The sequence below is a fragment of the Poeciliopsis prolifica genome, unplaced genomic scaffold (assembly GCF_027474105.1).
Source record: "Poeciliopsis prolifica strain line A6 unplaced genomic scaffold, Auburn_PproV2 SCAFFOLD013, whole genome shotgun sequence".
NCBI classification, from domain to species: Eukaryota; Metazoa; Chordata; class Actinopteri; order Cyprinodontiformes; family Poeciliidae; genus Poeciliopsis; species Poeciliopsis prolifica.
Genome location: NW_026562388.1, coordinates 5,489,527 through 5,513,885, shown reverse-complemented (window position 1 = coordinate 5,513,885; position 24,359 = coordinate 5,489,527). Strand labels below are relative to the sequence as shown.

The following is a 24,359-nucleotide window of genomic DNA, read 5'->3' as shown; positions in this document are numbered from 1 at the left end:
AGTTTGTTTTTCGAGGTACTTTGAATGCAGCATTGGAGTCCAGTCTATTGGTGATGACGTGGTAGCCGTGCGTCCAGGAACTAATGCCTACGATTGGAAACAACCGGAAATGATTTAGTCCCAGTTTTTGTGGACATTGGTTACCTTGACTTATATTTATGAGTAAATAAGCCAGCAAGACTTTTTTTTAAAAGTACCGCTGATATTTTAAAGGAGAAAATTGGCTCGTAAGTGGTAGTTTGATCAGAAATGACCTACACAGAATGTAGTTTGTATGGAAAAATAATACTTTAACATTTCTATTTTAAAACACAGATAAAGTATCACTGCTGCTTCACCTACATGAGAATATTTTTGAAGCGATACACATTCAAGAATGGGTTCTACCTTCTTATTAAAATTCAGAATCTGTTTCATGTCACCACAGCTGACCTCCACAGCACGCTTTCTATGCACAAGAGATATTAAGCCAAACCTGGGAGGCAGACAGGGAGACAGAAAGAACAATGGACAAACTAGAATAGCAAACAGAGCTATCAGGCATGGCACAGAGGATGTAAACACTAAGAAGTCCAGGATGCTGCTGCAGACCTCTTTTCCCAAATCTGTTTTTGCTGCTGGCACAGCAAAGAGGACAGCAGAACTGATGAAGAGGAAGGCGCCAGCAGTCTCTGAGGAAGAGGAACAACATAAAGAGGAGCAGCAACGCATGACGGGTATGGTGACTGCAGTTTAACATATATCTTTATACAATCACACAGTCCTATTTCCATGTTTGTTTTTGTTTCCTGTACTAAACCAGAGCTGTTTCATAGTAAAGTGTCAGCCTCCTGAACGGCCTCTGCTTCCTGCTGAATGGAGGGACTTGAGGGAATCTCTGGGAAACCAGGAACGTTTTGCCATCTACATGATGGAAAGCTTATTCACTTATGGATCAGAGCTGAACATAGCAAAGTAAGAGATGATGAGAGCGTCTGTAACGTTTTAAGCCAATTTTCCTTTCACTAAACAGGAATATTTGGTATAAAGTGAACATCCTTTGCTTTTCCAGGTCCTTGCTGACGTTTGTGGCGATGGAAAAGGGCACGCTGTCCTATGAGCTGCTGCTACGCTACCTGACACTGTGTGTGAAAGGAGGACACGACGATGAGGTGTGTGACATCTACAAAATCATGCGTGGAAGTTTCCCTTCACTCGACACAGGGGCTTCCACCCTGTTTATTAAATCCTTTAGCCGTACTGCGAGGTGGAGGGAAGCAGTTGAGATCCTGATCAAGCAGGTGAAGAACATTTTTGTTTAGGAAAATGACTGGAGTAAATACTCTCCTTATTAACTTTTGATTTGTATTATTTTAGGTTTATACACCATCATCGCGTAACTATAGTGACGTTATTGCAGCAGCAGTTCGTCACAGAGATGCAACTACTGCTTGGGGTTTATACGACAAACTTATTGAAAAGGGACTGAGTCCTCATCAGGGGGCCTGGGATGCACTTTTTACAGGCGTGAAAGAGAGTGAGAGGGAAAAAGAAATGGGAGCCATGACAGAGTCAGAGCAGCATGAGAGGCTGCTGGGAGTTCTGGTGCACATGAGGAACAACCAGATCTATCCCCAGCAGAACGTTGCAAACGCCATAAAGAGCTGGTTCGAGAGGTAAGCAGTGATGGAAAAGTTCATTCCCTATGCTTTAGTTTTTTTCCATCACTTTTCATTCTTTTCTCTCTTCAATTATGTCTTTCTTCCTGATTTCAGTCTCAATGGACAGAAATGGACTGCAGCCTGGAGCACTGCCACCCCAAAGTAAATACACATTTTACACGGTTCCCTTTGTGATGTTTTGTGCCATTTATTTAAAAAAGTATTTCTCTCCTTAGAGGTGTGTGTAGTTGTTGTGGGTCAGAGCTGGAGTCCATCCAACTGAGTGCTGAGGAGTATCAGGAGCTGAAGGACAGAGTCATGACCGATGTCATTCAGGGTCGAGATGTATTCAACAAGACCACTCCTGAGGTACAGATTCACACAAAAACAGTGTCTTTTAAAAATGGATTCATGTTGTTTCTCATCTTTAAAAGTCAGAATTATTTAAGGCAAGATGTCAAACTAAGATGCTGTTAAGAAACTCTTTAAGTTTAAGAATTTCTCTAAAGTTTTAACTATGGTAAAACTGGTCTTAAGTAGGCTTTGCTTTCCAGGGACCAAAAGCCCCAGAAGATGTTAGAGAAATTAATCCAGAAACTCTCCCTGGTTCTGATAAGGTTCTTGTATTCGAAATGGACCTCATGTCAGCATACGATGTATACGATGGAAAGTATATATATACAAATTCTAGCATCAGGTAAACAAAATCTGCAAGTCTTGTGTTTGAGAGACATCAAATTAATAATAATTGTGAGGACCTGCCTCGTGCGTCTGCTAGAGGGCATCATTGGTACACAGACACACCCGACTGATGACTAAAACTGATCCGTTCAGACTGCACTGTTACCAATTTCTGAGCCGACTTTCACTTTCACGTTTGGCAATGGACACAAAGCTCCCTCAATGGCGTTAGGTTCCAATTTCAAATAGTTCTTTTTGCAAATGAACAAACCTATTTTATGGAATTAGCAGCAAATAAGAAAAACTGCCTGGAAGAAAATTATATAGTTCAAAACAAACAGAAAACCCCCAGTCATTTAGAGAAGATTTTAACACTTTTATATTAAGATATACACATTTGTTACTAGTTTTGCAAAAAGCAAAAGCAAGTTTTTATTGTTAGTCTTAAATTATTATTTTGTAAGTTAAAACTGGTACTTCAAGAACATTTTAACATTTTCTGATCAAGATTTAGATTCATATATCTGTCGATGACAGCCTATTGGTTTAAGATAAAGTGAAATCGAACTGCACAGCATTTTTTTTAAATCTTGGTTATGTCTTTCTTCGAAAATGTTTAAGATCTATAGGAAGTTTCTAAAAACTACTTCTATAAAGTCAAAACTGGATTCCAAAACATTTCATAAATTAAATTTCATATAAACTACAGTGATGTCTGTCTTGAGCTTCTTTACTTGCTGGGTCAGAAATATCATTTTAAGAAAAAAAAATCATATTTATTCATGACATCTTACCTCGCAGGCACAAATATGATCCTTTTAGATTTCAGGGGTAAAAGTAAATATTTAATTTTTTATATTATGTTTGTTTATTGGAAATGTTTTGGAAAGGTAAATGTGATTTATATAAAAACAAAAATGATAAACCTAAGGCGGCACACCACCAGTGTGACTGACAGTCGAATAAAACAGAACTGGTCTCAAAATACAGTTATTTTAATTCTCCCTGTAGGACTACAGTAGAAGGCATGATGTTGACATGTTTCAGTGCTTTACTTACAGTAAAATTAAAGAGACATTATGCACAGGAAAACCTTGGCAGCACAAGTGATATGTAGCTAAAAATGTGCCATGTTTATTTGTGAGCAGAGAGCAGCTTTTGTCAGTGTTCCTTGAAGTTTTTCACTCTTCAGATAACGGTTGTGGTAAGATAAACTATTTAAATTTGGGGACTTCCCACTTGTACTGTGCCATGTAAATATGGGCACAATCTTTCAAAATTGAAAAATCTTTACACAACCTTCTAAAAGGGCAGGTGTTATTGTGTAAAAAAAAAAAAAAATAAATGAAGATGCACGCAGAACATTTTTCAACCTTTAATCAATTATAAAATGTACAATTGAGTTGAAAATCTGATATCTTTCTTTGGGGAAAAATGAACAAAACATGATAATTGCAAAACAGTGCACACCCTGCGGATGTCTGTATTAGAATGATGGGACTTTAGAACAAACCGCCAAACAGAAAGCGCCATCATTAGAAGCATCTTTGAGTGGGTCAGCAGTTCTCAAATGGGTCAGGGTTGCATCTCACTGCAAAAGGAGAAAGGTACAAAACAAAGTCCAATCCAAGTGGACGAAAAACCTAGGAAAAGATATAAACAATCTAAGGAGTTTCTCAGAAGGCCTTAACAACATAATATTTCAAATACAACATGACAACAACCTCCCATACTCTTCATATGTCTTAGCTGTGGGGAATTTGAGAAAAAGCAGAACATTTTTTTGCAAATAAGACCTGGCTGCATTTTGCAAAAATACATTCAAAGTCTCTCAAATACTTAGTAAATATTTTATAGTCTGATAAAATCAAGGTTGAAATTTTATAACATTCTAAAAGGTATGTTTGGTGGAATAGCAACACAGCACATCACCTGATTTTTTTGAGATTTGAAATGCAGAAATTATTTTTGGTATTTTAAATTTAAAGTGTTATGCTCTTTGGAGATTATAAAACCTTTTAATTGTTGTAATTGTTGAACTTTAACCATGGCGATCCCTCTCTGTTGCCTGTAACTTGGCTAAATCCAACTTGCAACACGTTAGAATCAGTTTAGCTTAGCGCTTCTGTCAGTTGTAATAAATTGTTTATTCTGCAGCTCTCAGTCAGTGGAAAATGCTGCTGTTTATTTTTACAGAAACAAATTGTGATAATGAGGCACCGGAGTGGTAATGTAAGCCCAGGAGTGTGTGTACAGATGTGGGAGTGTGTGTGTTTTAAGCAGACATATCCAGGTCAGCACAATGAGGCCGGTCTCAGGTATCAGCTTTGGAAAGTCCCGGGATAATTACTCTGGACTTTGTCTCTACTGTTCTCGTCCTTCTTTGTCTGCTCTCAGGCTCCTCTCTTTCTTCTTTCCATCAATCATTCTCTTCATCTCAAACTCTAGTGAGCGGCTACTTACTGTTAAAGTTGAGGGGTCTTGTTTTTTTCAGCAGCCTGACAGGCCTTTTCTTTTTCCTGCTCACAGTTACATCACAGGAGGAATATTGCAAAGTTTTTTGCATTTATAAGGTTGCATTTTGGACTGAATCTTAATGATACTGTGCAAACAGTTTCAGGTTTCAGGTCCTGGGGAATTCACAGCAGCCTATTTCCATATCTATCTAAAAGTGAAAGCACCAATAACGTTTCCACACTGGAGCTGTTCTGAGCTTCATGGCAACTTTCCTGTTGTGGAACAAAAATGCAGACCAACATTAAAGATACAGAAGAACAGGAATTCCAAGTACTTTTCCTAATCATTCCTTCTAGTCCTCAGGAAATCCTAACCAACAGGACTGATTGTTGGGTCTCTAGGAGTCTATTTAGCATTTGACAAGTCAATAGAAGGAGCCATCTGATGAGTGATCCTGCAGGTTGAGTCCAGATTCATTTCTGGAGTCAAAGAATGAACAAACCCCTGATGCTGTTACTGTCAGGGAGGCTCACACTCTGTCTCAGTTCCCTTCCAGCTAAAACTGTCTGCTTCCACTACTGCAATTTGAACCATCTGCTGTGCAGAGTAATTTTAAGCATCTGCTAAAAAAAAAAAAAAAAAAAAGGCGGACATACTAAAAAGAGAACCACAAATGAAAATCAAATAAGATTATTCAAAGAAATTTTGTAAGTAGCTCGTGGACTTACTAAGTTTAAGTCCATGAGTCGGGAAAACAGGTTCAAGCCCACATTTTTGTCACAGGTTGTGCTGTAAATAACCAAATATGCTAAAGACAAATCAGTAATTTGATTGAAACTTCTGCAACTAATTAATGCAGCTGATTACAGCAATTCTCGTTCTAAAGCCTTGTCTAAGGGCTTGATTTTTTGGCAGCAATGTCAGTCACTTTAAAATACATCCACAGATGTTTGAATTAACGCCAGTCACAATTTACGACATTTTAGTCATATTAATTATCAGACATGGAAGGAAAAAAGTCCTTTCATGTAGTTTATGTAACCATCTGTTTTCAGTTGTGTACTAATGTAACTTTATTTATTTTTACTTTATATTCAGTTTACTAAAAGCATCCCAAGCAATTTAGGAATACTGTCCTCCAAGATATTTTAATCTAAAACCAAACAAGTGAATCATGCAAGTGAAGATATTGCTGTGTTCTGAGTTGAAGTGCTGAGCTCATCATTACAATTGAAGCGTGGTAGCATGCTATATTAGAATACAACTGGCATTTCTTCTGTGTAGGTTTGCAGATAAAGCTATTTTTGCAGCTTTTTGTTAGTTCTGTGGTCTGTTCCTAAACAACTTTCAGATAACGCCTACACTTGTATTTTACGCTGGCCCTGGTGAAAATGAAAAAGCAGCAGCTTGATCAGAAATAATTACTGGCACTGGCACGTTTATTTATTCAAATCTGTTGTCTTTATTTTCTCTTTCAGCGACATTCACTGTCGGAGTTTGAGCTTCGTTTGTCATTGCTTTGTGTCTGTGCTTCTGTTCAGGAGTTGGAGAGCTTTAAAGCGTTTGTGAAGAGGAAGCCAGCTTTTGATGTGGTCATAGACGGGCTGAATGTTGCAAACACCAACAAAGATAAAACCAAACAGTCAGAGACGGTGAGAATGCACACAGATGCATAATTACTTGGAACACAGTTAATTAAAAGCAACATATTTATTTAGAAAAGATCTGTTTCATGTGTGCTCATTTCACAGATGCACAAGCTCAGCTTCATCGTGTAGATTTGAGCATTTTTTTCCTCCCAACACGGGGTTTTCTGTCAGTTTCACAATGAATAACCTCATCTGCCTGAATTTTAAATGTGCACTAAAGCTGTCTGATACCGGATTTTAAATCCACCTAACCTACTTGTCTGACTGCCCACATCTGTCTGTCTGTCTATCTGTCTCTGCTGGTGTGTCTGACACTCGCATCATCGTTCTCACACAGTATTATGTTGCTGCAGGGCAGGAAAGTACGGACAGATAAGACTGTTGCCCTATCTAGTCATCTGCTGCAGTTTGTGGGAAAGCAAAGAATAAATCATGAAAATTAGAGCTGCTGAAATTTGCATTAAGACCATAGGCAGGAGTTTTTATTCAAATAATTGACTATGTGAATGAAAATCAGAGACGAGCTCCACCTGTGAAAAATGTAAATACCAGCTGAATTCGTCAGAACATTGGCGTCACTAAGCCTAGTGGCGTGCAGAAGTTTTGAGTCCCTCTGGGGGGTTCTTGGAAATATTTGCGCTTATTTATGACGGTAAATTCAGCTTTTTTTTTTTCTCACTCTGTAGATCGCGGACTATAATCAATTAAAGCTGTATAGTGCAAGTAAGAAATGTTTTCAGAATTTTTTAGAAAAATTTGCAATAAACTCCCAATTATGTATTAGCAAAAAAGTGCAGGGAATTGTTGATTTTTGCATAAATTCTCACAATAATTCTCAAAAAATTGGAGGAACTGGTTGATATAATTTGGAACTAAACAGATAAAAAGGGATTGATTTGGTTGATAACATAATATTTAAGCACACTTAGTGTTTAGTCTAGAATCTAGAGGGTCACATAAACAGCCATGGTGGCCCAGATTTGGCCCAGGGGCCTTGAGTTTGACAAATGTGGTTTAAGGCTTGATTTGGGGTTTGGAAATCGATTAATTAATGGTTTATACAGCAAAATAAAAATCATAAATATAAATAAGTACATTTTAATATGCCTATTGAATGTGTTGCAAATAATCCATCAGAACTGGAAGCCAGTTATTAAAAAAAATCTTCTGAATGAAAGTTTCCCTTTCAGAAATGCGCTGGCCTTCCTGAAATCTTTTTAAATAATTGACTGTGTGAATGAAATGAGAGACGAGCTCCACCTGTGAAAAACGTAAATACCAGCTGAATTCGTCAGAACATTGGCGTCACTAGATAAATAAAAGCATAAACTTTATTTATGATTAGCAGCATTAATAAAGTTGGTGATGTCATGTCTCTGTTCGACCAAAGCTTTGTACAAATTCTGATTACTTTTTTTCTTGATAATCTCAGATTAAAGGTGAAGCAACTTTATTTATTTATGCTTATTTAAATACGAACAAATCAATGCACTTTTATTTTATGACCTATTTATTAATTGGTGTTTTAAAAAAAGAGGTTTTCCTAATACGGGATTTTTTTTTCCCCTCTAAAAATGTGCCCAATTAATTGCGTTGAATCTTTCGAAACTTTTTAGAAGATTTTCCCACTGTAGCAAAATTATATTTTTTGAAGGTATTTTATACATTTTACCAGGAAATAGTTGATTCTAGTTTGTCTAAATCGTTCTGTATTTTCTACCACAAAATATTGATGTTGTACTTACTCAAGGGTGGTGCAAAAGACAGACTTGCTTGTGTTATTGCAGCTATTGGCAGTGGTGTTGGAGCTTGAGCGTCAGGGCCTCAACATCCTGGTGCTGGGGAGGAAACACATGTTGAGGCCCTCCAAATCCTGGGACAGGCGCAACATGATACTCATCCAGCAGAAAGCGCATTGCTTCTTTACTGAAAACATGTGAGAATCTCAGAAAGACAAAGCAACACTTCCTCAAGTTAACACACCAAGCAGATGGAGGTGGTGTATCAGTGGATGGAAGCAACTAAGTACTTATCTCCCTGTTAGATCCGAGGACGACCCGTTCTTGCTGTATGCCACTTTGCATTCTGGGAACCAGTGTCGGTTTGTGAGCAGGGACCTGATGAGGGACCACAAAGCCTGCCTGCCAGACGGGGTAACCAGGCGGCTCTTCTTTAAGTGGCAGAGGGGCCATCAGCTTGTGGTGGCTGGGCATGTCACCGCTGGCAGCAGGGTGAAATTTCTGGTGAGTGGATGGTTGGTTACAACCTCTTGTGAGGTCAGGGCTATAAAGAGTAAACATTAGGTTGACATTGTACCATCTGAGCTACTGCTCTTGCATATTTTTCATGTGTGAACTCTCGCCAAGGCACAGACTGACTGCATTTTTCTGCTTTCTTAGGGTATTCCCTGCTTTGACACCATTGTCCAGACTACAGGAGATACCTGGCATGTTCCCTATGATGACACCAGGGACAGAAGCACATATGAAGTGCCACAACGATGGCTGTGTCTCACCAAAAGACACTGAATGATTTTTTTAAAAGATATGTAACAAAAAAACAAAACAAAAAAAAACATGTTTTCATTTGTAGACTTGTGAATAAAAGTCTTAAATCTTGTGAAGTTTCTGTACATTTTATTAAAAAACTTTAGCATCACTTTAAAAATAACAATAAAGAAGATGGAGCTTTTTTTCTTAATTTTTTATAACAAACTATGATATTTGGAAGTCATATGACTGGTTTTAAATTGTTTGTGACAGAGACATAAAATCTAAACATATAAACTTTAGGGAATAGTGATAAGGGAACAATTTGATTGCAAAAATGCATGTATTACATTGAAGGTTAACAAAAGCAAACAGTTTTCATCAAGAGCTTTATCTTCATTGTTGATGGGAAGAAATCAAATTGATTTAAATCTGAAGATTAATTGGCAATTTATCCAAGAAGTCTCAGAAGTAAAGAGTTTTAGTCTTGTTGGATTCTTATCAAATTTTACAATCATAATTTAAGAACTTTGCCCAAATATATATCCAACAAAGATCCTTTGAGAAATTAATTACGATCAACTTTGAAAGAGCAGTAACATTGATTAATGATTAACTTTTTATTTTAACATAAAAACACATTTTTGTCTGTAACATTGTAGCTTTTAGCTTGACGTTCTGAAACTCCAATAAGAACTACAAGGGCTGACCCGGATGAGGAAGTCCGTCTCCAGCCACTTCCGGTTCAGAAATTCTTTCCATGTTTTTGTTTCTCCTGCCTGCCATTCTGGTTTCAGTTTAATCCACTTTCTCTTTTTATTTCACCTCGCTGACCACCGCCATGTCTCGGGGCTCCAGTGCGGGGTTCGACCGGCACATCACCATCTTTTCCCCGGAAGGAAGGCTTTACCAAGTCGGTGAGCAAAGAGAGGAAGAAAGCTGCTCAGTCATCACTGCTAGCAGCCTGTTAGCATCTGCTCAACCATAAGACAGAGATTCTTCACAGGGACTAATAGTGTATTTCATTCAGTATACATTTGGCGTGTGTTTCATTTGAGGACTATAGGTGTATATTTATGTGGTGAAACAATAACATTGCCTCCAAAAGTCAAGGTTCACCTCTTGAGTTACAATTCAGTGGGCTGTAAATTAAAGTCCCATATAAACAGTAATATGGTTTCCTTTTTCTACTTTTTTGACATCTTAATTTAAAATAAATAAATAAATTTCTTTCAACTGTAAAAGACTCTAACTTCTGTTTTTCCCTACGCATCCTAATGTAGAGTATGCATTTAAAGCCATCAACCAGGGAGGGATGACCTCTGTGGGCATCAGAGGGAAGGACTGCGCCGTGGTCGTCACCCAGAAGAAAGTTCCAGTCAGTATAAGCATAGAGATGTTCCTCTGTGGAAGCTGCCGGTCGACTGTGGGCTTTTAATTTGTTTTTTTTTTTCTCTCTGAGCAACATATTTCCTCTTGTACTTGTCAGGATAAGCTGTTGGACGCCACCACCGTCACTCAGCTCTTCAGAATCACAGACAGCATTGGCTGCGTCATGACCGGCATGACTGGTGAGCAAGTGAAGGACCAAACAGCGCGTTGGAAAAGTGTTGAAAACCTTCAACTTTTTCACATTTTGGCCCCCCATTCTAGCATCACGTTTTAACGTCATTTCTGTTAGGAGTGCAAGGTTAAATATAATTGGGGAAGTGGAAGACGTATAGCTATATGGTGAAAAAACTCTGAGGTATGATTTGCTGTTGCAACAGAATCATACCAAACAAATCGAACAAGTTAACTTTTTTATTTACTTTTTTCTAGTTAATTTTAGCTGGGGTGTTTTTTACTTTGGAAAAAAGGGGCGAGGAGGCAGACAGCTGTGGAATCGCTCACAGCTCGGCAGCAGAGGAAAGTAATCTGCTGCAGTGACTGTTCCAGCAATTTCCTCCTAAACTGTATTACACTGCTTGGAATTTCTTGCTATTTTTTTGTTTGAGAGAACAATGAACTCAATAATTCATAACTCTGTCTCACTGAACAGTGATTTAAGCCCATGACTGGGGACATTATTTTGTCTTAAGAGAGCTGATAATCCCCTCTGTATCAATCCATCTTTACACTTCTCTTCTTTAACACACTTTATTTATCTCCATTTTTTTCCACATCTGTTCTGATTTGCTTCTCTGTTGCTGGTGAAGAAAGGTTTCCCATCCTGCCATCTCTGCAAATACGGCTATTTATTGTTTTCTTTTACTAACAACTTTCTTCTTCCATCTTTTGGATTACGTAACTAACAGTTGACCGGTAAACAGTACTTCCCACCTGAACTGTGGATCTCCTCATCTTATATTTTTTTGACATGTGAAAACGTATGTGTAGAATGTATTTCTGGGGTCAACCTGTCTGCGCCCTCTGACAGCTGACAGCAGGTCTCAGGTGCAGAGAGCACGCTACGAAGCTGCTAACTGGAACTACAAGTACGGCTATGAGATCCCAGTGGACATGTTGTGCAAACGAATGGCCGATATCTCCCAAGTCTACACACAAAATGCTGAAATGAGGCCGCTCGGCTGCTGTGAGTAATTATGCATGTGTCCACCAGAGTCTTTTGTGGATTTTATCTTTTCGAAACCTGTAGTTCTGATGTTGCAAAGCCAACTGTGGACCCCCGGATCCGCTAGATGTTTTAATCTAGCACTGTGTCCCTGCTGCAGGTATGGTTGTGATCGGCATGGATGAGGAGTTGGGCCCGCAGCTTTATAAATGCGATCCAGCCGGCTACTATTGTGGCTTCAAGGCCACTGCAGCTGGGGTCAAGCAGACCGAAGCCACCGGTTTCCTCGAGAAGAAGGTCAAAAAGAAACTGGACTGGACCTTTGAGCAGACAATAGAGGTAGAAACAGACACACATGCAGCATACGGTACAGATGCAGCATGCACATACAAAAGAAACAGCTCTTTCAGTATAAATCACTGCTGATGCATCAGGTTTTAAATTTTATGCAAGCACATTATCCAAAAACATATACTGAATTATGAAAAGTTTCTGTGAGGAAGATGAGCACCTTATTCCAAAAGCAGAGCTTGATCACGCTACAGTGGAAGCTTGTGCTTGGATTTGGAGCCATGACTCATAACACATAGTTAAGGTGAGGATTTGAACCTATCGAGAGCTTCGCTTTTAAAGTCCGATCCCACTCCACCAACACAGTTAAACTTCTACGCTTTAAATATGACCTGTAGTCGTTCTGGAACCCTTAAATTTCCAGAGTAAAGCGCCTCATTCATGTACAATTATAGCCTATAAAATGTACCATATTTAATTTTTTATTTTCATACCATAAGAATACGGTAGCAAAAATACTGCATTACGAGTCTAGTTGGTTAGAGCTACATCTCTTTTAAAAATTAAGTTTTTGCTTGTTATCTTCTTCTCTAAAACTTCCAACATCTTTCCTTTCCAGACGGCCATTTCTTGCCTCTCCACTGTTCTTTCCATCGACTTCAAGCCATCGGAGCTGGAGGTGGGAGTCATCACGACGCAGGAGCCTAAATTTAAGTGAGTAAATACCAGATTTCAGATTACCAATTTTAAAACATGCAGCTCCTTCTGTAAGCAGTTTTACTTGTCCGACTAAAAGCTGCATGCATAAAACTGAATGTTTGTATTTCAGGATTCTGTCGGAGTCTGAGATTGATGCGTATCTGGTTGCTCTGTCCGAGAGAGAGTGAGGATCAATGGGAAAACCAGAAGTCTCAGCTAGAAGGAAACATAAGAGGAGCTTCATTTATCACAATACAGTGAGATTTATAACACAGGGAGGTCAAATCTGGACATTTTACTGCAGGTTGGGTTGAGTTTTTCGGCCAGATGCACTGCCTTTTACCAGCCTCTGTTCTTCCAAGTCATAATTTAACCCACAAAATCCCCCCTTTGCCCCACCTACATTCTCACTTTTTAAAAAGATTCTGGACTTTCGGATCGGTGCTCCCAATGGCATAAATGTATAACACACATCATTTTCGTTGTTTGACATGAGTGTATCAGTAGCTCTACAGCTGCGGAGCGGTACCTCTCGGTTACGGTGGTTTGATTTTTACTCAGTATGTTCTTCACTTGAGATCTCTGGAGTTTCTTGTTCACGCTCCGAGAGCAGCTGTGGGAGTTTTCCCGTCACTACAATCGACTCCAAACGCCGTCAGACTCTGCTCAGGACAACAACAACTATCTCAATGTTCAATTCTCTCCTCTCAGCTGCGATCTTTGCAGTACGCCGCTGCACTTCTATTAAAGACGGTGTTTTTATTTAACTCCAAAGTCTCCATGTTCACTCATTTATAGTTCAGCTGAAATTTCAGCAGTCTTACAGGAACTGTGCAGCTTGACTCAGTTTCATAACAAAACAGTTGATCTGAAATGGATCGTACACTCATTTAAAGCTGTGTTTACTAATGAGTCTGCATACAACATCTTCATAATGGCTACACTTGCCCCTTTTATCGTCACTATTTTGAGCTTTTGCAGCTAAATTGGTCATTTAAAATAAATGGCAAGTGAGCAGGCCTGTTTGTTCCTCAGAATATTCAGATTTTAGATGTGGTTTTAACCAGTTTACAAATCAGCTAAAACATGGTCTGAAATGAGGTCACATGTAGGCCTGTCACTATAGCAAATTTGTTAAATTATTGAGATAAATAATATAATAATAATTATTATTAATGCTAGTATGCCCATTCAGATCAAGACCAGAAAGCTAAATTTTAAAGAACATTTAAGACTGGATCTGGAAAACATTTTAAATATCCAAAATAAACAAAACAACCGAAATAACAATAATTAAAATGGATCACGAAGGCGTTGTAACTGCGTTTGAAAAACTAATTATTCAGCTTTGACAGTGAAAATGGGCAAAAGTGGCAGGTAGTGCAAATTCACCACTGCATACAGGGTGTCAAATGTTTACAACATTTGACAAAATCAACCATTTTAAAACGGAGCAAGTCTTTTAACGTCCGTTGTCCAAATGACAATGATTGCGCTCATTTGAACTTATTCCTCTCTTGAACTGAACATTTCTCACAATGACTTGAGATTGAATATAAAGTTTAAAGATAGTCCCATAAGCTTTTGATCGTTGCTTTTTCCTGTATGAACAGTCGGAGAAGATTATTTTAATTATTCCATAATATAACCTAGTAGTTTCATTTTTAATTATTAAAAATTTTTGTCGCCATTTAAACAGAAATGTCATGAACACCTGAAGCGTTTAGTTCCTGGGAATTTCCTCTCAAATCTCCCGTAGCCACACCTTACAGATAAACTTCCTTATTCAAATGACAGAGCAGTTCATTCCACAAGCAGGGACAAAAAATTTCCAAAGCCTCTTATCTGTTTTTTTTAAATAACACAGGAGGACATCAAAGCCCGACTTCCACTTCCTTATTTGCTGGAAGTGAGCTGTTGAGCAATCCGTTCTTTTTCTTTTAAATATGAAAATACAGGCCGGCTGATGAGAAATGACTCAGCTCGGCTGTCATGCTCTGATGGAGGCATTAGGATGACCAGCCCCATACACGGCGGGAAGGGGGAACATGGGTAATTTTCTGTGTAATTACAGCCTCGTATTGTTGTCAGGCGCTGCTGATTACATGTTGCCTTTTGAAACTTTAACGTTTTCAGATTTTTACGTGTTTCTCATGGTTTACTGGGGAATAATTGAAACGTTTCAACGGCTTTTAGTAGCAAATATGTGGAATTTATATCAGGAGACATTTCTGCTGTAGTCTATGACAGTCTGGAGGTCAACTCTTGGACCAAATCCTGACTGATTTTGACCTTTACTTGTCATATTAGTGCTTTTAGTTGAAACTCACAATTTGTCAGTTTCTGTTTAAATGTTGATGCTTGAGGATCTGACCAACCCAAATCTCTTGGGGGCGGGGGGACAAGGGGAGTTTCCTAAAAGGTCAAAAGTTCTGACCCTTATGACGCAGATCTCCCTCAAGCTGGAAAATACCCAGATCATCATCAGCAAACGTTTCCTGGTTTGCTAGAAGAAGTTATTCTTGGAGGACATTTTGATCCTGTTTATTAATAGCAGCGATCAAAGCCTCAACTTCCTCCGATGAGAAGAGACTAAATGAGGGAAGTTCCAAAAAAAAACCTTTAACCTTTGTCTCCTGCTGTCCATCCTGCACAATTGTAACCTGTCCTCGTCAAATTCATACCAGGTTTTGTTGCAAACCAATGATTGCTGCAGGTTTCTGCTCAAAAACATGATATCAAGCTCATCTGTTGCTCTTTTTAGTGTTTAATTAAATTCAGCTGGGTTGCTTCCCAGCATCACCTGTCCTGATGCAACTACATCAAAATGAAATTAGCTCATAATTTTGAGCCAAAAATATCAAAACTTGGTTTCTCAGATGGTAAAATGATGAAGATGCATCAATATAACAAGAAATTTGACTTTTTTCTCCACTTCTTTGACTATAAATTCGGTCACTGTTTGAGTCCAAATAACAACTATGACGACTGTAATTGATGGCTCTTAGTAATTAATTAGTTCTGATCCCTGTATAATAATAAGCAACATTTACTCTCCGTTTCCCACAAATCAAGTCACGGAGCAGGTCAGAGGTGTTAAATATGAGTGTTTTAATTTAACTGGAGTGCGCTGGAACTGTTTGCCATCTCACATATACAACCTGCTACACTGTACACATTCACAGCTTCCATAAAAAATACATCTTCATATACACAGCATTTACAGTATCATACAACAGAGCTGGAACAGGGTCTTCAGGGGATCCTCTCACACAGCAGTCCCGTTACAATGTGTGCGTTTCGCTCTCCTGCAGCGGTCAGTGTCTCGTTTTACATCAGGAGCTGCAAGCCTGGGCCGGTTCGGCAGCGGCTGCGTCGCCCTCGCTGCCGTCTTCCCAGCATGATATTACAAATAAATCAGACATGTGCCGAGCTGTGCCGCCTTCATTCTTTTCGTAATCATCTTGGGCTGTTCTGCAACTTCCTTGTTCTTTTTCTTTTCTGCTAATGTCCGTTCCACTGAATGTCGTCGTACATTCCCTGCAGACACACATGATGGGGGGGAAAAAAAAGCAGATTACCCAACAAGTCGAATTTTTGACACATCAGTCAGTCGCTCTGCTCCAACTGCGATTTCAACACACCTCTTCGTCCGACTCTTCCTCCGACGACTCCTCTCCGCTGTTTTCTGATTCAGAGAGATCCCTCAGGTCCGGATGGGTCACCGGGAACAGCTCTTTCTGGATGTCGCAGTTGTCCAAACCGTAGGTGAGGTGGAAGGGAGTGTGTCCCCCGGACGACAGGAGGTTGGGGTCTGCTCCTTTCCTCAGGAGGAGTTTGACCAGAGCGAGGTTCTGCTGGTCCACGGCAAGATGCAGCGGGCTGCGGCCGTTGTGCTGCTCCTGTGCAACAGGGACGTTGTGTTAAAACCAAAACATTCTCCACGACGGCCCAGATTCTGCGTCTGGATGAATCTGCTCACCTTGGCGTTGATATCCGCTCCGAGGTCGACCATTTTCTCCACCAGCGAGAGGAAACCGTGAACTGAAGCCAGGTGGAGGCAGTTCTGACCTGCGTGAGACAGAAGAGGCGCCGATTAGAACCGACTCCTCGCCAGCAGCGCCCGCCGTGCCGTCGCCCGTGTGCCTCAGCGCAGTCTCACCGTTGTAGTTGCAGGCGGCCATCGCCGTGTGCAGGTGCTCCAACCTGCAGCTCTGCGTGATGACGCTGAAGCAGTACAGGTTACCGTGGCGACAGGCGATGTGAAGAGGCGTGTCGCCGCTGTTGTCCACCAGCGTGGGGTCGCAGCCGGACGCCAGGAGACTGGCGCACACGTTCGGCTGGTTTGTTATCACTGCTAAGTGGAGAGGAGTCTGTGGGGGAGGCAAAGCATTCATGTTACGCTCGTGATCAGGATCAGAGCAAATAAAACGTTAAGAGAGGAGAGGAGAAGATCATATACCTGTCTCAGGTCATTCTGTGCATTGAGGAAAGCCGTGTTCTTTGAAAGGTCAATCATTTGTTTGATGTAGTCCTTTGCTTCGTGGATGATGGCCAGGTGGAGCAGCCTGCCGAGAAAAAGGTAGGAGAAAAAAAAAAAAAAAAAGACCGGTTAGACAACAAAAACAGAAAAAGGGACAAATTCTTAAACTAAGACACTCATTTACTGCCCCAAAAAGCTTGCATGCACACACCTCCACCTGCATCAGCAGGTTTATTCTATATTACTCCCAGTGCATGTTTCAAATAGCTTTTCCCATTATACTTCAATAAATGAGACGTCAAGAACTGAGCAGCCAGAGGCATCTTCAGATACAAATCGTTTAAAAACTGAATGTAGCATAAATGAAAATCTGAATAACAAATTTCTGCAACTTTATAGATCTTTTTTTACTTTTGAATAGCAGTTTTAAAAATATATATTTTCATTAGGTTGCAGGAGTGAAAATGCTAGAATAGTTGAACTAAGTCTATAATGCACATTGAACATTTCCTTTCAAGTACGAGGTGTTTATAGAAATTTGCAGCAATAATTTAAATAGTCAACTATTAAATCACTATTATCTCTTTCTAGAATCAGTTTTACAGCCATTTTCTTATTTATGGAAAATCAAGACAAATAGTCCATCTTTCAACAGCCTGGTGGAATAACAGACCAAACAAAAGCAAACGATCCCCTTCAAATTAGTGTTGTAGCTGAAATTCAATGAAGATATTTTGTAACAAATAAATAAACAGATTAAGTTTGTATTTCACCCTCTTGGTCAAAGTTATCAAAAGCAGCTTTTGAGCAGCAGGTTACAGTCCTCTGGTCTTCTTTATTAGTATCTTACAGCTCTATTAAAAATACACCAGAATGTGAATAATTAACTATCACACCTTTTTAAAGTCTACATGTAACAGAAGCATAATAAACTTCAGATTTTTTGGGGAGGGCTCTTATAAATAACATGCGCCCACTTTTGGAGATTTTCTGGAGACGGCCCTGCTCGCAGTGGAAAAAGAAAAAGAAGAAGAAACGTAGTTGTGATTCGGTTCTGCACACGTTTAATCTTGATTCAGATGTTTTAAAAGTGTTATGTTATTTGTTGCTTTCGTGTGAATAAAGCACTTTGCATCATTTTAATTAAACTCCCTTTATGAATGCTCTTAAGACGAGGGTTGTGAGCGCGGACTACATTTCTGTGCGGAGGAATAAGATTGGGACAAAAATAACGAACTTTAGGGTAACTTTAGGGTATCGTTTGTTTCCGCTGGCTTCGAGACAACACCTTCTCTGCCGCAGAAGACGTTTATTCGTCGTTTCTCGGTTATTTACTTATTTATTTATTTAGTGCTTTAGGGAGATTTTCCCAGTTTTCCCCTTCTTTGCACGTCGCGGGAACGCGCATCGGATGGATTCCTTGGCGGCGCGCCCGGGACTTTCCCAAGCTGACCTCCAGATAAATGGCCTTTTTGTTTACTATATCCAGTCTACGACCACAGCAATGGGGGGAAAAGCCACTTTGAAACCAAGTCAGAGCCATTACCCGGGCTTTATTAAAACTGCGACTGAACCTCAGCGCTTAGAAACAACAATAACAATTCCGTCCAGGCTAATTTAGGCCTGAGTTTCATGGAGGAAGGCATCAAATTACCTCAAAGACCCAGAAGTGAGGCCCAGGCGCCCCCCCTCCCCCGCTTGTATAAATAAGCATCAAAAATAACCCGGTGGGAAAAGAACCTACGTGTCTCCCTCGTCTGTCGTCTGCGTCTGCCACTCCTGCAGCAGCTCTCCGGTCCGAGCCGCGGCCTGCTGGCGCTCCGTCTCCAGCTGGAGCCGCTGGAGCTCCTCCGCCACCGCCTGGTACTCTTCCTCCTTCAGCGAGTCCACGCCGCTGTCGAGCCGCTCCTCCGTCGACTGGGCCGCCTTCCCTTCTTTGGACTCCCGGTTGTAATCCATTTGGTTCAGTATGCTGGCCCGGTGAAGGTCCATGTTGGCTCTGGCCGGTCCTGGTTGTGACTGTGGCAGAGTGTGAGTGAGTGTGTGTGTGTGTGTGAGCTGCAGCCTGTGAATGGCCTCTGCGTGTATCTGGCTGCAGAGGGGGCGGAGTTAACGCATAGGTGGGGGATTTCCACCAAACTGACAACGAGAATAACTTCGCAAACACGCAGCGGAGCCGGAGAGGGGATTTCTGCCCGGACTTGAATAATAAAAACGCTTCTCGTGAGCTTCATGCGTTTGCAGGATCAGGGGCGGAAATAGTAAAACAAGGGGTCCAGGCACACATGCAGCAGCAATCCCCCCCTTTTTGTCCTCTTTCTTTGTACAAAGATGCAAGGTCATAAAAAAGTCGCACAAAGGCTTAGATTTTATCATCTAGGTTTAGATTCTCAGTGCTTGAACTTAAACACATTTTCCCTTGTCTTAGAATGTGCTAGAGAAGCATTTGTTCCAGAAGCGTCCCGCTCTGAATCAGGAATTTTATTAGAGTCTTTAGAGGCAAAGAAAACAGCAGGGGTCCTCAAAGAGCTCTAAAAATATTACAAAGTCATCCTATGTGGATTTTCTTTCTATCAGTAAACACATAGAAGCTCAGAATAATAGAGCTGAAAACCAATCTTTTTTTTTAAAACATGCTAAAAAAGTCTTGCTTTACCCAAAGTCCTACAATATGCAGCTGCAGACATAAATTAGAATATTATGCTAAGTTTCAATATCTTTCACTTACATAAATATAAACATCTTTTTTTTCTGGTTATTCCTTGAACTTCAGAAACTTTTTCATGTTTAATATGTTTCAAATATTAATGAAGTTAATATTTGCTTTGTTTCATTATATTATTAATGGAAACATTAATTGAATACCGTAAAATATTTAAGAAAACAGTTGATTATTTTAACAGAATAGCATTCCCTCTGTTTTTTCCCCATAGTGTTTATTCAAAAGCCTCTCAGTAAATTAGAATATTAAAGTTAATCTAATTCAGTAATTCATTTTAAAAAGTGAAGCTCAAAGATTATCTTCACTTTAAGTGACACGTCAGTGTTTACGTCTCTTGATTTATGTAATTATCAGGGAATGAAAATCCAGAGTTACAACATAATAAAGGATTTTTAACACACAAATGTCTTCTTACTGTAAAGTCCATGGACTGTACATCACCACACTCATGTTCTGATTCCTGTTGCTGGAAATTATGGATCAGCGCAATGTCTGTCGCTCTACTGAAGCGCTAAGGAAGTCCAGGTTGTTTAATTCACGGCTTTTTCACAGAAACTCCACTTTGTGTTTCCATTAGCTGCAATCTGAACTCATCAAGAATGAACAACAACTTCACTTACAACAAATCCTTCTGTGCGTCACGCATGTATATAACATAAATTTGACTTTGTGCATTGAATTACTTAAATAACTCAAGATTTTATGTTAGTCCAGTACATTGCCGTAAAAATGAACCTGTATAAATCATGCAAGGTGATTCATATGAGTCTACAGCAGCAAGCATTTAGATAGACACTTAATTTAATACACTACAAGTTTTATTTCTTTTCAGATTTAAACACAATGTTAGATGCAGAACGCACAACTATTTAAACATGGATTTTAAAGAGGGGATCTTTGGTCGATGATGAGACTTAATAGGTCCCCAAATCACTTTTTTTAAGAGTCAGCACAAACACTGACTTTCAATCTGGGTGTCATGACTGTGACGAAACCACAGACCCTCTGATGTAGGAAAAACAGTATGCAAAGAAGATAATAATTTTTTAAAAACCCCACATATATATATTTTAGTCCACCTGCCCTAATTTCACAGGAAAGTGTGTAATTAAAGAGGCTGAGCTTTAAGAGAGTAATTTCAACCTGGCAGCCACCAAAAATAATTATGAAACTCACTGCAGGTATTGAAGGTGAGTTACTCTCCTCAAGTAGCTGAGTCACATGTCTGGAAAACACCTACAGTTTCTTGGTACCTGCTTAAGCTGTAACATAAAGTTATACTTTAAATATATTATGTCTTATTTTTTAGAATTCATGTGACGGAGGTCCAAAAATGTAACTCGCTAGAGCTTGCAGGAAATCTGCTAAGACATTATTTATTGTGATTATAGTTGAAGAGAGAAAAGCTTTGTCATGATGACCAAGACCAAGAAAGTCTTGTTCATCATGTTGCCTCCTAATGTCACATGTTTTAGCTGTTAAATTAACTTCTGAGCATGCACTCAGGACTTAGCACGACAGGATTTGTTATATATTATTTACAAAATGTATAAAAATGTCAATTGTAAAGCACATGAAGCCTGGCACAAACCATTACAATTTGGGACGTCAGAATGTAAGTGAACTTTGTGATTTGCTGACACTCCTTTGAATACGTAGTGCAGGTATAACCTGGTGGGTAAATACAAATGAATGGAGAGAGGTGATGGTGGAAAAGCTTTATTTCTGCTAACTTAGCTCATAACTAATGAAAATGGAAAACTCAGTTTCTCAGATAATTTGACCATTGCAGAAGATACAAAAGTATTTTATTGCAAAAACCTTGGCTCACAGAAAAACAACTTGGATCTGTAACAGAATGCGAGAGCTTAATATTAAAATGAGTTTTTCTTTGTACCACTGACTGCAAACCTTTTTCTCTTTAGGTGAAGTTGTCTGTGGTTACAGAGACGCTCACCTCAAGGAATGTAACATGTTTATGTGTGGAGGGAAAGGCAGTGTTTATTCCTGCTACTTTAACAAATGTTTTCCTTTAACTCAACTTTCCACTAATATGTAAGTATGGATGTACAATGTGTTGTGTGGCACAGGGGTTAAACTCAACCCATACATGAAGGCCTTAGTTCGATTCCTGCTGACCTTTCCCTTCTCTCATTACTCTCTTTCAATTAACGATCAAATAAAGGCCACTAGAGCCAATAAAACCTTTTTAAAAATGTATGGATGCATGAGTCTGAACAGCAACAAGTCCTTTCAGTTTCAGCCCTCCTTCTGAACCTTTTCTGTCAGAAGTCAAATATTTCTATATCACTAACAAGTTTTGTTTGTATTATTCTAGCTTTTACGAAGCTGATAAGACTGTTTTATGTTTTGTGTATCTTTGCTACTTTTGTCTAATGTGCAGAATGTCTCTGCTGCAAGGCAGGTTTTCATTCTAAAACCATTAACCCTGCAGGCAAAAGCAACACCTAAAGAAGCTGTATTTCATTTGCACGCCGTTAGTTTCAAATTGGTTTGGTGCAAACGGTTAAAAAGTGTCGCTCTTGAATAACGGCATGCTTCAAGAAGGGAAACAGTTTCTCTTTGGATAAGAGACAGGAGGCTGGAAAGTACTATAACTGCACCTTTATCCACAAAGGCCTCATAAATAACTCAACAAGTGTTGCTCAGCAGCTCTGCTGGAAACGGTGGGCCGGGCTGCAGGACATGGGGGCCGGGGGGCTGCATGGGAGTTTCTTCTAAAGGTTAGAGTGTTATTTCAGACGGTGTTTGCTGTGCAGTGTGATGAGTGAGGCTGCAGACGAGCAGTGGAGTTTCCCCCCTTACGCCCGCGGATGCTGACCACACGCCAAACTGCATGCAGTTTGTGCTGAAGAGGTAGAAAGTAGTAAACGTTTTAAAGGCCAATGAAAGCCACAAGAAAACCTCCAGAATAAATCATTGCTGTGCGTGATCTAAAGTACTTCAGCAGCTCAAATCGAAGGTTGCAAAAGCACAGGTTATTTTCATTTAATGAATAAGAACCCCTAACAGTCTCTTGCAGGACTTGAAATTCTTGATTGGGCTGCAAGACTCCACAGGGTTGCGACCGATCCCTTTGCAAAACAAATAACAGCCTGAACATAATGTTCTGTGGGCCTAACGGGGAAACTCCAAGCTTCCTATTGTTCATTTGAGAGACCAGTCAAACCAGGAAGCTCAGGCCTCGCTCTCAGCACTTTTTTTGTTTATGGTCACATAACAGCTGGTTGGCAGGGCGTTAAGAAAAGGCAGAGACTTGCAAAGAGGAATTCACAAGGCAGGATGCAAGAAAAGCAGCCACGCCAATAAGGAAGAAAACCAAGATCTACTGAATCCCACAACTTATTCTATTTCTATTAATGCATTTAAAAAAAAATGTTTTGGAGAGCAAATCAGACAGATACTTCCAGGTTTAGCTGTCTGGGAGTTTCAGTTTGGCATTCTGCAAACATTTTAAGACTGTCACCATTTTAGCTGAACTGGAGGCCAGTCATATGAGACCAGTGACTGGAAACCAGCATTTGAAACAGCACAGGAAAAACTCCAATGAGAAAAACAAAAGCTTCAAAATGAACAGGGAAGGAAAACCTGCATCTCGTGTGTGATGAGGTGTTTTTTTTTTTTTTTACGGATATTCCTTGATGTATTATGTATTTAAATTTATGTAAGTTGCTTAAGGTTTGTTGGTTTATTGTTCTTATGTTGCTTTTAACTTGAGCTGTTTGAAAAGTGCTTTTAAATAAAATGCATTAATATTAGTAATATAAAGTAATGCAAATGTTTGGAATGAACTTTTTGAACCTCAAATCCATTGAAAATGTATGGACTCTTCTCAAAAACCAGATGCATGCATGAGAGCAACCAGTTTAAGTAAAACCTCCAAGAGGACTGATCAAAATCCCAGACAGGATCGTGCCAGAAGTTTCTTAACTTGCTGAGGAGAATATGCTCAAACTGGAAGTTTTTACCAAGTGAATCTTATTCTTGTGTTTATAAGAAATCATTACAGTCAAAAGTTGTTATTTTAATGAGTCGAAAAGAAAAATCTTAAACAAGTCACATACAGCGAAAGCCCAAAATGAATAACCGAGCTAGTGGTGAGTGGATGAAAACTTCCGACTGAAGCCGTAGAAGAAAAATGAAATCCTGAGTCATTCAGGAGTCACTTTGAAATGATACCGAAAGGTCTTCAGAAAGAAAAGCATTAGTTAAATATTTGTAAGATCATTCACAAACCTGTGCAACACGTCTGTGTCAGTGGGAATCCCTGGGGATTCTGCCTAACGTGCACGACGACAGCTGATTCACGATGAATCACTCAGCCACACACTTTGATAACTCAAGGGTCAAAGTGAACGGTGACTCATTAAATCATTAACAGTGAAGTGCGACAAGGAGGTTAGATCAATCTTTTCGCCTGTTTCTTCACCTGTTTTTCCACTTCCTGGGCCTGTCGGTGGACTTCACTGGTAGATTCTCTGATTGCTCATCCAGGCGCTCTACCTAAGAGACACATGACCGTCTTCCTCTCCTGTCTGGATACTGTATTTCTATTTTACACAACAATGTATATATATCTTTTAACCACTGATATTTAAATCTTCTACAATTTGCCGTCAATTCTCTGACAAAGATTTTTCATATATTCAGCTATTAGGGAATGTCAGGAAAAA

The 24,359-nt window shown here is 39.6% G+C and overlaps 3 protein-coding genes across 4 annotated transcripts; 2 read left to right on the top strand and 1 right to left on the bottom strand.

The window, feature by feature from the left end:
• The first annotated feature begins 80 nt into the window (after positions 1-80).
• Positions 81-9,045, top strand: prorp (protein only RNase P catalytic subunit). 2 transcript variants are annotated; one of them, XM_055038417.1, is made up of 11 exons: positions 81-227; positions 428-716; positions 816-954; positions 1,052-1,280; positions 1,357-1,655; positions 1,755-1,802; positions 1,877-2,009; positions 6,320-6,430; positions 8,215-8,363; positions 8,472-8,670; positions 8,827-9,045. In XM_055038417.1, exons 2-11 carry the CDS (start codon positions 578-580, stop codon positions 8,953-8,955), a joined length of 1,575 nt encoding a protein of 524 aa, XP_054894392.1. In that variant the 5' UTR covers positions 81-227; positions 428-577; the 3' UTR covers positions 8,956-9,045. The 2 variants fall into 2 exon arrangements, with proteins under 2 accessions (XP_054894392.1, XP_054894391.1); XM_055038416.1 differs by having other exon boundaries at positions 81-716.
• A 607-nt stretch (positions 9,046-9,652) lies between these two features.
• On the top strand, positions 9,653-13,227 carry psma6a (proteasome 20S subunit alpha 6a). The gene is made up of 7 exons (XM_055038968.1): positions 9,653-9,833; positions 10,200-10,294; positions 10,406-10,487; positions 11,336-11,491; positions 11,631-11,809; positions 12,381-12,475; positions 12,591-13,227. The coding sequence occupies exons 1-7, from the start codon at positions 9,758-9,760 to the stop codon at positions 12,646-12,648; spliced, it is 741 nt and encodes a 246-aa protein (XP_054894943.1). The 5' UTR covers positions 9,653-9,757; the 3' UTR covers positions 12,649-13,227.
• Positions 13,228-15,554: 2,327 nt separating this feature from the next.
• nfkbiab (nuclear factor of kappa light polypeptide gene enhancer in B-cells inhibitor, alpha b) lies at positions 15,555-19,028 on the bottom strand. Its single transcript, XM_055038969.1, has 6 exons — positions 18,688-19,028; positions 16,923-17,028; positions 16,623-16,833; positions 16,443-16,531; positions 16,105-16,362; positions 15,555-16,000 (listed from the first exon to the last, which is right to left on the bottom strand). Exons 1-6 carry the CDS (start codon positions 18,933-18,935, stop codon positions 15,965-15,967), a joined length of 948 nt encoding a protein of 315 aa, XP_054894944.1. The 5' UTR covers positions 18,936-19,028; the 3' UTR covers positions 15,555-15,964.
• Positions 19,029-24,359: the final 5,331 nt, after the last annotated feature.

Bases quoted from the DNA above. Each gene is read 5' to 3' on its own strand.
- prorp (XM_055038416.1), top strand. From the start codon at position 377: ATGGGTTCTACCTTCTTATTAAAATTCAGAATCTGTTTCATGTCACCA. The intron at 1,803-1,876 runs GTAAATACACAT...TTCTCTCCTTAG, and splicing joins TGGAGCACTGCCACCCCAAA to AGGTGTGTGTAGTTGTTGTG. The intron at 8,671-8,826 runs GTGAGTGGATGG...CTGCTTTCTTAG, and splicing joins GCAGCAGGGTGAAATTTCTG to GGTATTCCCTGCTTTGACAC.
- psma6a (XM_055038968.1), top strand. From the start codon at position 9,758: ATGTCTCGGGGCTCCAGTGCGGGGTTCGACCGGCACATCACCATCTTT. The intron at 10,295-10,405 runs GTCAGTATAAGC...TGTACTTGTCAG, and splicing joins TCACCCAGAAGAAAGTTCCA to GATAAGCTGTTGGACGCCAC. The intron at 12,476-12,590 runs GTGAGTAAATAC...TTTGTATTTCAG, and splicing joins ACGCAGGAGCCTAAATTTAA to GATTCTGTCGGAGTCTGAGA.
- nfkbiab (XM_055038969.1), bottom strand. From the start codon at position 18,935: ATGGACCTTCACCGGGCCAGCATACTGAACCAAATGGATTACAACCGG. The intron at 17,029-18,687 runs GTAGGTTCTTTT...TTTTCTCGGCAG, and splicing joins ACGACAGACGAGGGAGACAC to GCTGCTCCACCTGGCCATCA. The intron at 16,532-16,622 runs GTGAGACTGCGC...TGTCTCACGCAG, and splicing joins GGCCGCCTGCAACTACAACG to GTCAGAACTGCCTCCACCTG.